The 12604-nt window shown below is 59.2% G+C and overlaps 2 protein-coding genes across 5 annotated transcripts; one reads left to right on the top strand and one right to left on the bottom strand.

The window, feature by feature from the left end:
* Positions 1 to 354: 354 nt before the first annotated feature.
* On the top strand, positions 355 to 3578 carry NTMT1 (N-terminal Xaa-Pro-Lys N-methyltransferase 1). 3 transcript variants are annotated; one of them, XM_084219960.1, is made up of 5 exons: positions 355 to 420; positions 1386 to 1445; positions 2210 to 2412; positions 2576 to 2828; positions 3188 to 3578. In XM_084219960.1, the coding sequence occupies exons 3-5, from the start codon at positions 2251 to 2253 to the stop codon at positions 3442 to 3444; spliced, it is 672 nt and encodes a 223-aa protein (XP_084076086.1). In that variant the 5' UTR covers positions 355 to 420; positions 1386 to 1445; positions 2210 to 2250; the 3' UTR covers positions 3445 to 3578. The 3 variants fall into 3 exon arrangements, with proteins under 3 accessions (XP_084076086.1, XP_084076087.1, XP_084076088.1); XM_084219961.1 differs by lacking the exon at positions 355 to 420 and adding an exon at positions 480 to 566; XM_084219962.1 differs by lacking the exon at positions 355 to 420 and adding an exon at positions 603 to 856.
* A 768-nt stretch (positions 3579 to 4346) lies between these two features.
* On the bottom strand, positions 4347 to 9486 carry ASB6 (ankyrin repeat and SOCS box containing 6). 2 transcript variants are annotated; one of them, XM_084219507.1, is made up of 7 exons: positions 9435 to 9486; positions 8329 to 8524; positions 7741 to 7922; positions 7276 to 7382; positions 6842 to 6950; positions 6270 to 6356; positions 4347 to 6099 (listed from the first exon to the last, which is right to left on the bottom strand). In XM_084219507.1, exons 2-7 carry the CDS (start codon positions 8439 to 8441, stop codon positions 5420 to 5422), a joined length of 1278 nt encoding a protein of 425 aa, XP_084075633.1. In that variant the 5' UTR covers positions 8442 to 8524; positions 9435 to 9486; the 3' UTR covers positions 4347 to 5419. The 2 variants fall into 2 exon arrangements, with proteins under 2 accessions (XP_084075633.1, XP_084075634.1); XM_084219508.1 differs by lacking the exon at positions 9435 to 9486 and adding an exon at positions 9235 to 9416.
* Between the last annotated feature and the right edge of the window lie 3118 nt (positions 9487 to 12604).

Here is a 12604-nt window from a genome sequence, read left to right on the forward strand (position 1 = left end):
ACCCCGGGTCCCGTCACCCCGGTGCCAGCCGGCCGGGCTCCCGTGGTAGCCTGCCCCTCAAAAACCGCGCGGTACCCGCGGACTCCCCTGGGGCTGCCTGGTCCGCCCTAGTCCTCCCCCGCCTGTTCCAGTCCCTACCAGTCCATCCCAGTCCGTCCCAGTCCGTCCCAGTCCGTCCCAGTCTATCTCAGTCCGTCCCAGTCCATCCCAGTCCCTCCCAGTCTATCCCAGTCCGTCCCAGTCCATCCCACCGCTGACTACCCCCGGCCCCCCGGCCCGCAGCGCCCCCGCGCGGGCAGCAGTGGGAGAGCAGGGCAGGGCCCGTTCGTGACGTTACAGTGACGTCACCGCCACGCCGCCGCCTGGTTGGTCCCCGCGGCCGCCCGTCCCGTGGGGGGCAGCGCGCGGCCGCCGCCGGAGGTAACGGGGGGGCCCGGGGGTCGCGGCCGCGGCCCGAGGGAGCGGCGGGAGCGGCGGCACCGGGCACCCCCGGCACGCCTCTCCACGGGCCGCGGCTGCCGGGGGGGCCGGGAGGGGCCGGCGGAGCTCCCCGAGCCGGAGCCGGGGTAGGGCTGCAGCCGGCGGCCCGCGGGGTCCGCGGCGCCGCGGGCCTGGAGCGCGGGGGGTCCCAGCCCCGGTGGGCGGGAGGCGAAAGGGCCGGGCCGGGCCTTGCACCGGGGACCGCCCCCTCGCACCGCGCGGGGCTGCTGTAACCCCCCGGGCCCGGGGTGGGACCCCCACTGCGGCACAGCCACGACCCCTCGGCCTGCGCAGCCCCCGGCCGCGCACCCCCGGCCCCTGCCGCTCCCCGGCCTGCCAGCGGCCCCGGAGCTCGGGCCCAGGGCCCCACGCTGAGGTGACCCCTCCACGCCGTGTGACCTTCCCCCCACGGCTGCGGCTCCATGGGGCGAGTCCCGGCCTTCACCGGCCCGCGCGGGCCCCGGCCGCGTTTCGGGGGCTCCTGGGGCGGCAGGAAGGGTTCGGGTTCAGGTTTAGCTTCGGGTTAGGGGGGCTGGGTGCTCTCTGCCTCTGCTGGTAGCCTGTGACACCCTGAAAAATTAGTCACCAGGGACTCACCAAGCCAAACCCAGGCCAAGGAATAGGGTCACTGCCGGGAGGGTGAGCCTGAGTCCCAGCCCGTGAGATCAGACAGGAGCACTGCTCGAACTGGAGCACAGACAGGAGCACTGAAAGAGCCCTCCATGCACTGGCTACACTCGTAGCCTCTGAGCTAAGGGGCAGCAGCAGCTCCTGTCCCTCAGCCTTCCTGGGAGTGTGTCTGTGGGGCTGGGGTGTCTCTTACCTGTGGTTTCCTGGGGCCATGGTCACGCTTACAGGACTAGAGGGGTGATTTGGCACTTAAATCCCATCTTCTCTGCTCCTAGATCACAGCGTAGACCAGCTCCTGGCACCACTGAGCCAAACTGGATTTCCACCAGTGACCTGTAAGTTGAGATGCTATGTCCCCCTTTCCTATCCCTAGGCTGTTCGAGGCCACGTGGGGCCACCAAACCTGTCTAAGCTGCCATAGAAAAGGTTTTGTGTCTAATGGGGTATTTGCCAGCAAATTCAAGCCATGAACTCTATATATTTCTTTATTTTGTAAAGGTGTTTGAAGTCCTTGAATTTACCCTTTGGCCACCTTAAATCTAGTTTCTAATCCCCAGCGCAGTTAATCAAATCCATAGTGGTTTGAATTATGAGATGCCTGGGGGGGATTTATAGCTAGTATTGCTGATTATACCTTGACTTTATTATATTGCAAATATCTAACTTATGGTCACGGCTGAGATTTACAATCCTCAGGTAGGTGCTCAGGATAACTTCTAGCAACTCGAGATGTAATTGGAGGTGACTGATGGGGTTGTCGCCACACATAAACATGGAATCTGTAAAATGTTAAGACAGGGAAAGGAAAGGCAGAATAGGTGAAAAAGGTGGGTCAGCCTTAAAATATAATTGTATAATTGAGTGTCTTGCTGAGCAAAGCTCTGTCATGCCTGTTCTGGCTGAGGTATCTGCCCAAGGAGGGCTTTTGGGCTTGTTGATCTGCAGAAAATACCAGGATTTAGATCTTTGTTTCTTCTCGCTCCCAGCTGAAGGTTTTTGTAGTTTGCAGTAGCCCTGGGGAGTGGGAAGGGGTGGTAAAAGGTGTGGGGTGCTGGCAGAGCTGACTCATTCCTCGCTGATTTGGGTTCTCCCTTCCCAGGGGAGCAGTGAGTCCCGTGTGGGCGCGTGCCCTCGGCCAGCATGACCAGCGAGGTGGTGGAGAACGAGTTTGAGTTTTACTCCAAGGCAGAGAAGTACTGGAAGGATGTGCCAGCCACGGTGGATGGCATGCTGGGGGGCTACGGCCACATCTCCAGCATCGACATCAACAGCTCCAGGAAGTTCCTGCAGAGGTTTCTGCGGGTAGGTGGCACAGTTTGGTGTGCTCCTAAAACCCCACCCTTCTCCCAGCAGGGAGCTGGGCTCTTCCCTCTGAATTGCTCCATGGGATCCTCTGTGTGGTTGTCCCGTTTCTCCTCGGTGGGTGCCTTGCAGTGGGACTCACCCCTCACTGTGGTTGTTGCAGGATGGCCCCAACCGGACGGGGACAACCCGTGCTCTGGACTGCGGGGCTGGCATTGGCCGGATCACCAAGCGGCTGCTGCTGCCCCTCTTCAAGACAGTGGACATGGTGGATGTGACAGAGGACTTCCTCACCAAGGCCAAGAGTTACCTGGGCGAGGAGGGCAGGCGGGTGCGCAACTACTTCTGCTGTGGCCTCCAGGACTTCAGCCCTGAGCCAAACTCCTATGATGTCATCTGGATCCAGTGGGTCATCGGTGAGGGCCACTGCTTGTGGGGTCTGTCCAGCCTGTCCTGTTCCCTTGAGGGGCAGGTGTCCTATGCACTGGGTAGAGCAGCTTGAGGTCTGCATGGAGGATGAGCATCACAGTATGGGTGAGGCCTGGGGTTGGCAGCTCATGGAGGGGCCTTGTACATTTTTCCCCAAGCCCTCAGAGGCCAGAGCAGAGGTGTGGGTTGGATGGAGTTGAGTAGTGAGACACAAGTTGGACATCCCCAAGCTAAAGCTTTCCCTGCAGATGTCTCAAGTATTTGGTTCCAAAGAGATCCCAAATGCAATTTCTGTTTCCTCCCCTTGGTCACCCTCTGCCCTCTAACCCCTGCTCTGCCCCTCCAGGACATCTCACTGACAACCACCTCTCCGACTTCCTGAAGCGCTGCCGTGCCGGCCTGCGGCCCAACGGCATCGTGGTCATCAAGGACAACATGGCCCAGGAGGGTGTGATCATGGACGATGTGGACAGCAGCGTCTGCCGGGACCTGGACGTGGTCCATAAGATCATCCGCAGAGCTGGGCTGCACCTCCTGGCTGAGGAGCGCCAGGAGAACTTTCCTGATGAGATCTACCACGTCTACACCTTTGCCATGAGATGAGGGCAGCGGGAGAAGGTCTCTCCCGTGTCGTGACTCCCCTTCCAGGGGCCGGTGACAAGGACGGGACTTTGTCTTCCAAGTTGCTGCTGTTTGTGAAAAGAGGTGTTTGCCAAATACATTTTCCTGCTGTTGCACTTCTGCACGTGAGGTCTGTCGGGTGCATGTTGGCTCCTTGCCACCCTCAGGGGCTCTGGACAGGAGCAAGAGGGTCTCCCATGCACGAGGTGATCCGTGGGCAGCTGCAGGTTGCTAACTGCAGTGCACAGGGCTCCTGCTCATGAACAGGAGCTTGGGGCACCTTTGGCATGGACTGGGCTCCATTCCTTGCTTGCTGCTGCTCAGCAATGAGCTGGGTAAGGCAAAGGGGAGAAGCCTCAGCTGTTTCCTTGTGGTGGTGTGGGGAGACAACACAGGGCTCGGGCTTTGAGGGGGCCTCACCTTTAAACCCCTGAGCAGGTCTCCTACATGGGCAGCAAAAAGGGAGGTGTGTGTGAATCTGAGTCCCCACATCCTCCTGCAGGGATAGGGGTATCCCAGACAAAGCCTTGCCACCCTGGGAGTGCACTGGTGTGGCCTGAGCTGCTCCCAGACCCATCCAGCCTGTCACCTCCAGCTCCATCACTGTGACACTGTGCTCCCCCAGCACCCCACACCATCACCTGGCTTTGAACACTGCCATCTCCTCCTTGGCCATATTCCCTTCATTTACCCAAGTATGGCAACTGACCCAAGGTGGCCAGCACTGGCACAGCAGTGGGCCAGGGGTGAACCCAAGTGCAGAGTTAGCTGCAGCTTGACCCTCCAGCCATCCCCCCATTCCTGTCCTTCCCCCCAACTCTCCTAAGGAAAAACAAGCCACTGTTGTTATTACAGAAGGCCTCATTTAATAGTTCAGTTCCCGTTCCAGACAGCAGGGCAGAATTTGATCACATTACTGGGTTTTAAGCACCAGTTCATCAGGACACACAGCTCCAGTTCCAAATGCCAGGGAATCCAGATCCACCTGATACAAACTGTCTTTAACCAGAACAGATTTTTCCTCTTCATCTACTGCATCCATCCCCCATGAGAAACAGTACAAGCCAACAAAACTGTGGGGCTCAGCTCTGTGGCCAGCCTTTGGCATGTCACAAGGAAGCAGGTGCCTAGAAAGGGGAGCCAGGCAGCTGTGGCAAGGCTGGAACATGAGCCCTCCAGGTGCAGCAATTCCTTCTGGGAAGGAGGCACTGGAGAATAAGATCCTGGGAGTGGTCACCAAGGGAAAGACCCAAGGAATGGGGAGGGAGGCACAAGGCACTCAGCTGCTGACTGCCCATTCCTCATCCTCGCACAGGGAACACACTGTGATGTTAGGAAACATTCCTTTGTGTTTTGGAGCCCAGTAACTCTGAGATGTCCTTGGTGGATGTTCCTCTGTGCCAGGATGTGGTGCAGAAGCTCAGTCAGCCTCATTTCACTCCCATCCCCAGTGTCAGAAGCCCACACTGAGCAAGGAAGGCATCCACACCCACAGGATGATGGCAAGTCTGCTTCCACCACCAGGACCAGAGGCAGGAAAACCAGAACTTCTCTTCCTTCTCCCAGCACCCTGAGGCATCTCTCAACTCCACTGGACACCTAAGGCACTGCATCATCCACCCATGGCAGGGCTGGGAGAGAGGGGACAGGCTGCCTGTGCAGTCACAGCCTCCAAGCCACTGATCCTGACCCCAGGTCTTTGCTTCCCTCCAAACCAGCCCCAGTATCCAGCTCCCCCGTACCCAGGAGCTCTGCCTGCTTCCCCATGATGTGCCCCAGAGCAACGAGACCTTCACAAACACAGGTGTGACGTTGTGCCCAAGTAAACACCCCCAGAATGCCACAGAGAGGGACTCCATGGGCAGCACCTCTTGCTGCAGAGAAAACTGTCTCAGAGCAGAGAGTGGCTGTAGGCACAGCAGGGCTGTGGAGGGAGCAGACAGAGGCACTGCCAGGCTCACAGGTCCTCGTGCCCAGCAGCAGCGTGGTCGATGAGGAGGTACCACTTCAGCCGGTCTGGGAGAGGCAGAGCCTTGATTTTGTCGCCCACTGGCCACGGTTTGAGGCGCTGCCGGATGAACACCCTGCAGAGGTGTTTCAGTGCCTGTGGCGAGCGCTCCAGCTGCTTCAGAGAGCAGAACAGAGTCTGGACCTTCTCCCCATGGAACCTACAGCTGCTGGTGTTGACCTCAAAATTGCTGGGCAGCTGGATGGCTTGTGAACTGGCCATCATGAGCTCCAGCAGAGTCTGACCCTTCTGGATGAGGTCTGAGGAATAGGTTTCATCGTCAAAGCGACTGAGGTGCCAGCAGAGGTGCTCAAAGGCGATGTGGAAGCCGGACCAGCACGAGGGACCATGGAGGGAGCAGTTGTAGGCAGCACCTGACTCCAGCAAGAAGCGCAGCAGTGGGAAGTAGTCTTTGAAGCTTTTTAAGCAGAAGTGTGTGAGGGACTCCGAGGCTGGGCACTCGCTGGGGTTGGCACCGTGGGCCAGCAGCAGCTGTGTGACACGGAAGCAGAAGCGCTCGATGTCCTCGGCCTCCTCCTCGGTGTAGCTGTATGCCATCTCTCCCAGCAGGTAGATGACATAGGTGAAGACAGTGTCACCATCTTTGGTGGCAGCCCTGACATCTGCGCCTGCAGGAAGGGACAGAGAATGTAACAGACACTGCAGAGCGTGAGGCCAGGCCAGCACCAACTGCAGCACCCCTGGGCTTTACTCTGACTCCATAAAGGAGTCAGGAGGGCAGTGCCTGGTGCTGTACAAAGAATCAGCCAGCCCAGATAGGGGAGAAGGTTTTCTTTACCTCCTTCCAGGAGGAGACGGATGCTGTCGGTGTTGTGGATCTGGCCACTGTCACTGCTGGCCAGGGCATGCAGCAGTGCTGTCTTCCCTGCAATGGAGCAATCAGTCAGTCACAGGACAACAGGGTGACACCCTGAAAGGCAGGAAGGAAAACAATCCACCCCACCCACCAGACAGCCAAACGCAGGGAGTGACAACCCTTCTGGCAGAGGCTTCCACTGTCCCCATGATGGTGCTCAGCTGTGCGGACAGTCACAGGCCACACATGCAGGGCTAGTGGTGGTCCCAGTGGGTATATGTGCCATGGCAGAGTGAGTTTTAGAGCAAGTGGGCACCACAGGATGACAGAGGCACAGCCCCACCCCACCTCCCCTGCACTGCACAGAGCTAGGTTCAGCCCTTTTCACACAGCCAGCACACCAGGAGAAAATACCGAGTGCAGGGTTCTGCCAGCTTCCTCCCAACTCCCAAACCTGACTGAGAGCAGGGAGCAGGTGCAGCAGCGAACAGCCCCAGCCCCGTGTCCTGCCCCAGCCCACCCTCAGCTGGGGGAGCTGGGTGGGGTGCACAGACCGTTCTTGTCAGCGGCGTTGACGTCGGCCCCCAGCTGCAGCAGCCGCCGCAGGCACGGCAACCGCTCGGGCTCCTCGCTGGCCAGGTCCAGGGGACTGCTCTCATGGATCTGCACAACAGTTAAAAACAGTTAAAAAACACTGGTAGCTGCTGAAGGCTGTGAGTGTCTGCAGGGAGTTGCTGCTGGGGTTTTATCTTGGACACAGTAAGAGTCTCTCCAGCCTCCTCCCACATTGCTCCAAGGCAGGGGCTCAGCCAAAGGCAACCTGACCTTCTGCCACAGCAGCAGAGCACGGACAGCGGGCACAGGGATGTGCCAAGGGAAGCAGCACGGGGTGAGGCGCAGGAGGAGGGAAACAGGAGGGCTGTCCCCTCACCCCAGAGCAGCTCAGGCCTGGGGGCTCAGCCTGGCCGTGGCAGGAGTGAAGCCATACCCGGTCTCTGCGGTTGATGTCGGCGCCGTGCTGCACCAGGAGCTCCAGCACGTCCGGCTGGTTGCGCAGCACCGCCATGTGCAGGGGCGTGTAGTACGTGACCGGGTCTGAGGATAAAAACAGTCAGAGAGAACAAAACGGCCCCAGCACCTGCCAAGAGTGGAAGGGACAGCTGGAGAGGGCCCTGGGAGCACAGTGATGCCTGTGAAAACAGGGCTGTCACAGGCACCCCGGGTCCTGCTACTCCGATGGCTCCATCCTGCCAAAAGCCCCTGAGTCCCTGGTGTCCCTCAGTCCATCCTTGTGGTTGAGTCTCCACAAGGCACATCCACACTACTCCAGCAAGGAGCAGGAGTGACTGAGCTGGTAGCATCCCCTCTTTCTGCCCCAGCTATCCCCCCCCTCCCAGGGCAGCTTCTCATCTGCTGGTTCCTCCTGGCCCAGCCCCTTTCCCACCGGCCTCACCTTCAAAGCTGAGGTCAGCACCAAATTCCAGGAGGATTTCTGCAGCTGGGACAAGCCCCAGCTCAGTGACCTTCAGCAGGGCATAGCTCACACCTTCCTGATAAAATGGGGAGTGGGTCTCTCTCTCCAGGACTCTTCTCACAGCTGAGAGCTGGCTCCTGTCACTGTCCAGGCAGGCAGGGCTTGAGACACACAAAAACCCAGCAGTTACTCAGTGAACATAGCTCAGGTGTGCAAGGGTCAAAGTGGCACCAGGGAAGAAGGAAAATCCCTGGTCTTCCCCCTGGTCCTGTACCCACTGCATCTCTGACCTGCTGGCTGTGGGGTTACACAGCACTCCCAGGGCCTCAGCTGAGCCCCAGTTCAGGCTTTGTTCCAGGGGTCAGGCAGAAAGGGCCTTTCCTGGGGAGCCCCCATAGCTCCTGTGTTTGCCTTGCTCCATCTCCACGTTCCCAAAGAATGGCAGCAAAAGGAGGGTCTGTAGGATGAGCTGCTCCCCAGGACTGGGGGCTGTCCAACCTCAGCCATATCCCTGAGCTCCAGCCACCCCCCAAAAACACCCCATGGTGTTCAGCTCCCTGCTGTTACCTCTCCAGGGAGCTCTGCCCTTCCGTGTCGGGCGTTGCCAGCAGCCCCAGGAGCTCATCCACCAGGGGCTGGTACTCCAGGACGATCCTGCGGAATCCGTGCAGGAAAGGCATGGCGCTCTGCCCCTCCCGGGGGCCTCCAGCACGGCACCGCTGTCCTCCCGCACCCCGGCCCCTCTCCGAGGGGCTTCTCCCTCCTTTCAAAACAAACACGGCTTTCAGCAGGTCTGAACGCAGAAGAGAACACAGCCTCCCCCTCCTTATATAAAGGCAGCCCAGCCCAGCCCGGCGCAGGGATCTCCTCCCACGCACGGATCTGGTGTCTCCAAATTATCTCCAGCACGCAGAGCTGAACACTGCAGTTATCTGGGCACGGCCAGGATGGGCACAAAGCCCCTGTGCCAGGAGCCCCGGGGCTGGGGGTGCCCCCAGTGGGGTTCTGTCCCCAGCAAAGCCCTGCCTGGCTTCCAGGGGCTGGGTGTCCCTGGGACAGGGGCTGGAGCCAGCCCAGGGACACCGAGCCCACAGCTCCCTCTGAATCTCCCTGCAGCCACGGGGACGAAAGAGGAGCCCCCAGAGCCCAGCGAGAGGAATAACGAGATAATGAATAACCCTGCCTAAAGATCGCTGCACAAAACATCTCTAAAACATGCATCTTCCTTTCCTTATCGTTCTTTACTTAAGGTAAATAGTCCAATTAAAATAAGCTAATAAAAAAATAAAACTAATTTGTTTTTCTGTTCGTTTTACAATGCTTTAAAGTCGGAATATTTTTGTTATTATCAGCACGTAGGTGTAAATAAATAAATAAATAAATAAATAAATAAATAAGGGTATGCACCACTCCTGACAGGTTGAGTGGGCTGCATCCATGTATTTTTAAATGCGTTAAACACGCTCATCACACCTTTCTCTGAGAAGGTAGATCAGGCTGTAGCGGGGGAAAAAACCCCAAACGAGTCCATAAACCTCGGTTCATTTTCCCAAATAAACGCTCACAAATTCCAGCGCAAGCCCCGCCGGCGGCCCCGAGCAGCGCGGGCAGGGAAGGGAGGCCCCGGCACCGCCCTCCCCTCACGGCTCGGCCCCGGCCCTGCCGCCCCTCACCTGCCCGGGCACCGCGACCGGAACCGGAACGGGAACCGGAACCCGCCGGGGGCGGGGCCTCGACGGAGGGTGTGGTCTCGGGATGAGGGTGTGGTCAAACGGGGCGCGGCCTAGCAGGAGGGCGTGGTCTCACCGGAAGGCGCGGTCTCATAAAGCGGCATGACGTGTGGGCGTGGCTTCAATGGGCGGGGCCTCGATGGGGCGTGGCCTTGGCGGGCGCGGCCAGCAGGGGGCAGCACGCGGCCGCGCGCGGGAGGGGGGACACCCCACCCCCCCCCCATCCCCCCTGGGGGGGTCCCCTCTGTCACGGGTGTCACACCCCGAGTGTCCCCTGCCCCGGTGTCCTGCACACTCCCAGGTGTCCCTCCCCGCCCCGAATGTCCCCCTCCCACCATGCGTCCCCCCCCCTGTGTCCCCCATCCCTGGGCGTCCCCCATCCCTGGGTGTCCCCCTTTTCCCGGATGTCCCCCCTCCCTCTGGAGGACCCACCCAGGCCGGGCTGGCTGTGGTGGCAGCTGGCACCCAGTGGCTGCCGCCTCCCCGGGGCTCGGGATGACTCTGGTGCCGCTGCCCGCAGCGCCCGGAGCCTCCCCTGCTGAAAGAGCTACCAGGGGAAACATTAGCCCGGGATTTATTGGTACTATTATCATAATCATCATTATTTTTATTATTATTCTGGCGGAATCCGCCAGCGCGGGGAGCTCTGGAGAGCGGCAATAACTGAAGCCGCCTTGGGTTTCCTATTTACGTATTTATTTTATTCCGGTGGAGCGCTTCCAGATTCCAGCAGGCAGCCGTGGCCCCGGGGCAGAGGGGGCGAGGAGGCCGCGCCGGCTGGGCATTTTTCTGACATGCTGTCACGGTCCCCCCTGTTTCCCACCCTTCCCTTCCCCACTCAAAGTGGGGCGGCCCTGGTGCCACCGGGACTTGGTGCTGTGCAATGGCACCTCTGCAGCCCCCCGGGTGGGTTTGGGGGTGTCATGCCCGAGTTTGCCTGAGCAGGGGTGGAAATGACCCCATCCAGCCCTGGGCAGGGAGCAGAGCGGGCAAGCAGCAAGGATGAGTGAGGGACAGTGGGGATTCGTCCCTCTGCACAGAGCGTTCAGCTGGCTTCAAACCAGAGCAGCCACTCAGCAGTGGGGCTGCAGGGACCCCCCTTTGGGTGGGCTGGGCAGCTGAGACCTCATTCCAGTCCCAGGTAAAGCCAGACCCGGGGTGCTCTGCGTTCCCAGTGGAGCCCAAATCCTCCAGTGTCCAAGAAAACCCTGGAGCCTCCACAATTCCAGCGGCAGCACCAGACACAAACCCCATCCCTGTCTGCGTGGCACTGGTGGGGACCCTGCAGGTCCAGCCCTCCACAGACACCATTCTGGGGAGAAATCACTGCTCCTTCCCTGCTGTTGGCTGGGAAAGGAGGGCTGCCAAGGCAGGGTCACCCCAGTGCCACCTCTGACCCCAGCCCTGCTGTCCCTGAGGATGAGAGGGGACACCGGGCTGCCCCAAAGTGCCGTGCCAGCCCAAATGTGCCTTTCAGGAGCCCCACAGAGGCTTTGCCCCCAGCCTGGTCACCCCCAGCTTGAAAGGAGGCTTGGGGGACTCAGTGTGGGACAAAACCTGGCTCCAAAGCAGCCCTGGGAGGTGACAAACCAGGAGAGCCACGGGCTGAGCCTTTCCCTTGTCACCAGCACAGCACAGGACACAGAGCCCAGGGCGGGGGTCCCCAGCCCCACATTTCCTGGGAGCTGAGGTTTTGCTGCTGGCTGGGTGCTGCAGAGCCTGGCTGGGAGAACAGCACCGGGCTCTGCCCCTTCCTCCCCGTGGCCTTGGCGGGGTGGGCTCGGAAGAATGCGAGTTGGCCATCCATCAGGGAGACACAGCAACAGCCAGCCGAAGAAAGAGGGGCATTTTAGGAGGAAAGCCAGGGAAATTTGATCATTAAGAAATCCTCCTGGCTGTCTGGGGGAATTTAATTAAATTGCTGGAAAGGGCTGTAAGCACATCTGGATCCAATATGTGCCGCTTTGATTTTTTTTCTTTCTTTCTTTCTCTTTTTTTCTTTTTTTCTTTTTTTTTTTTTTTTTTTTTTTTTTTTAGTTCACTCTTTTCCCATCTCGCTGTTGAAGGAGGGGGGGGAATAAAAGGGAAATAGCAGAGCCACGGAGTATTGGTTCATCTGGGACTGACTGGGATTCCTGGCAGGGAAAGAAAGAGAGGGAGAGAAAGAAAGAGCAGAAGAGAGGCAGAAAGAGAGGGAATGAGAAAGCTGGGAGAAAAATCTTCACCAAGGGGCTGGCTGGGGTGTTTTATAATGCCACCAACCACAGAGACAGGGAGCTGGGAGGCAGTGGGGGGAGTTGTGAGGGCTGCAGGGGAGAGGAGGAGGAGAGGAGCCAGCACAGGGCATGCTGTACTTTTGGGGTCTGGCAGGGATGGAGGGAGAAAGAGGAGCTGCTCAGTCAATCCAGAAATACCATTCCTGCTGGGAAGGGCAGGGCTGGGCACGGGGGACTCCTCCAGCAACTGCCCCTGGCTGTCACCCTGTGGGTGGCACTGCCCTGGCCCCTGCCTGATGCCCTGGGGGTGGAGGGGGTGCTCTGCTCCCCAGCCTGGGCAGGACACGGGGCTGGGCACCCCCCCACCCCCAGAACCAGTCTCTGGTGCTGGCCAGGCACTGCCAAGCCCCCACCATCCCCCACACTCCACTCTGAGCATCCTCCAGTGCAGCAGAGGTGCAGCAGAGGTGCAGCTCCACAGCCAGAAAATCCTTCAGCTGTGGATGAGCCAGCCCAGCCTCTCTGCACCAGAACATCCACAGGGTAAGATTTTGGGACTGTTAGGAGGGAACACCCGGGTACCACAAGGAGCAGCACCACCCCATCCCAGGCAGTGCTCCAAGGAGGCTGCACTGCCCCAGCCCAGGGTTTTGGGGTGAGGAGGGGCTGGGGCTGGCAGAGCACATCCAGATCCCTGCCATGCTGAGCACCATGGAAGCACAAGGTGTTGGCACAGTGTGAGAGAAATATCAGGAAACCCCGAGGAAAACACAAAGTGAGATTACCAAAATATATAATATTTTAAATCTTTTTCTTTTGAGAGGAAGATGAAGGACTGCAAACAGAAACACATCCATCTCAACCCCTGAGGAGCCCAGCACAGCCCTGCCAGTTCAG

Source organism: Fringilla coelebs, assembly GCF_963513975.1.
Source record: "Fringilla coelebs genome assembly, chromosome: 21".
Lineage (NCBI taxonomy): Eukaryota > Metazoa > Chordata > Aves > Passeriformes > Fringillidae > Fringilla > Fringilla coelebs.

Coding starts and splice junctions, on each gene's coding strand:
- NTMT1 (XM_084219960.1), top strand. CDS start 2,251: ATGACCAGCGAGGTGGTGGAGAACGAGTTTGAGTTTTACTCCAAGGCA. Junction 2,413..2,575: donor TCCTGCAGAGGTTTCTGCGG/GTAGGTGGCACA, acceptor TGGTTGTTGCAG/GATGGCCCCAACCGGACGGG. Junction 2,829..3,187: donor CTGGATCCAGTGGGTCATCG/GTGAGGGCCACT, acceptor CTGCCCCTCCAG/GACATCTCACTGACAACCAC.
- ASB6 (XM_084219507.1), bottom strand. CDS start 8,441: ATGCCTTTCCTGCACGGATTCCGCAGGATCGTCCTGGAGTACCAGCCC. Junction 6,951..7,275: donor ACATCAACCGCAGAGACCGG/GTATGGCTTCAC, acceptor ACTGTTGTGCAG/ATCCATGAGAGCAGTCCCCT. Junction 6,357..6,841: donor CAACGCCGCTGACAAGAACG/GTCTGTGCACCC, acceptor GCTCCATTGCAG/GGAAGACAGCACTGCTGCAT.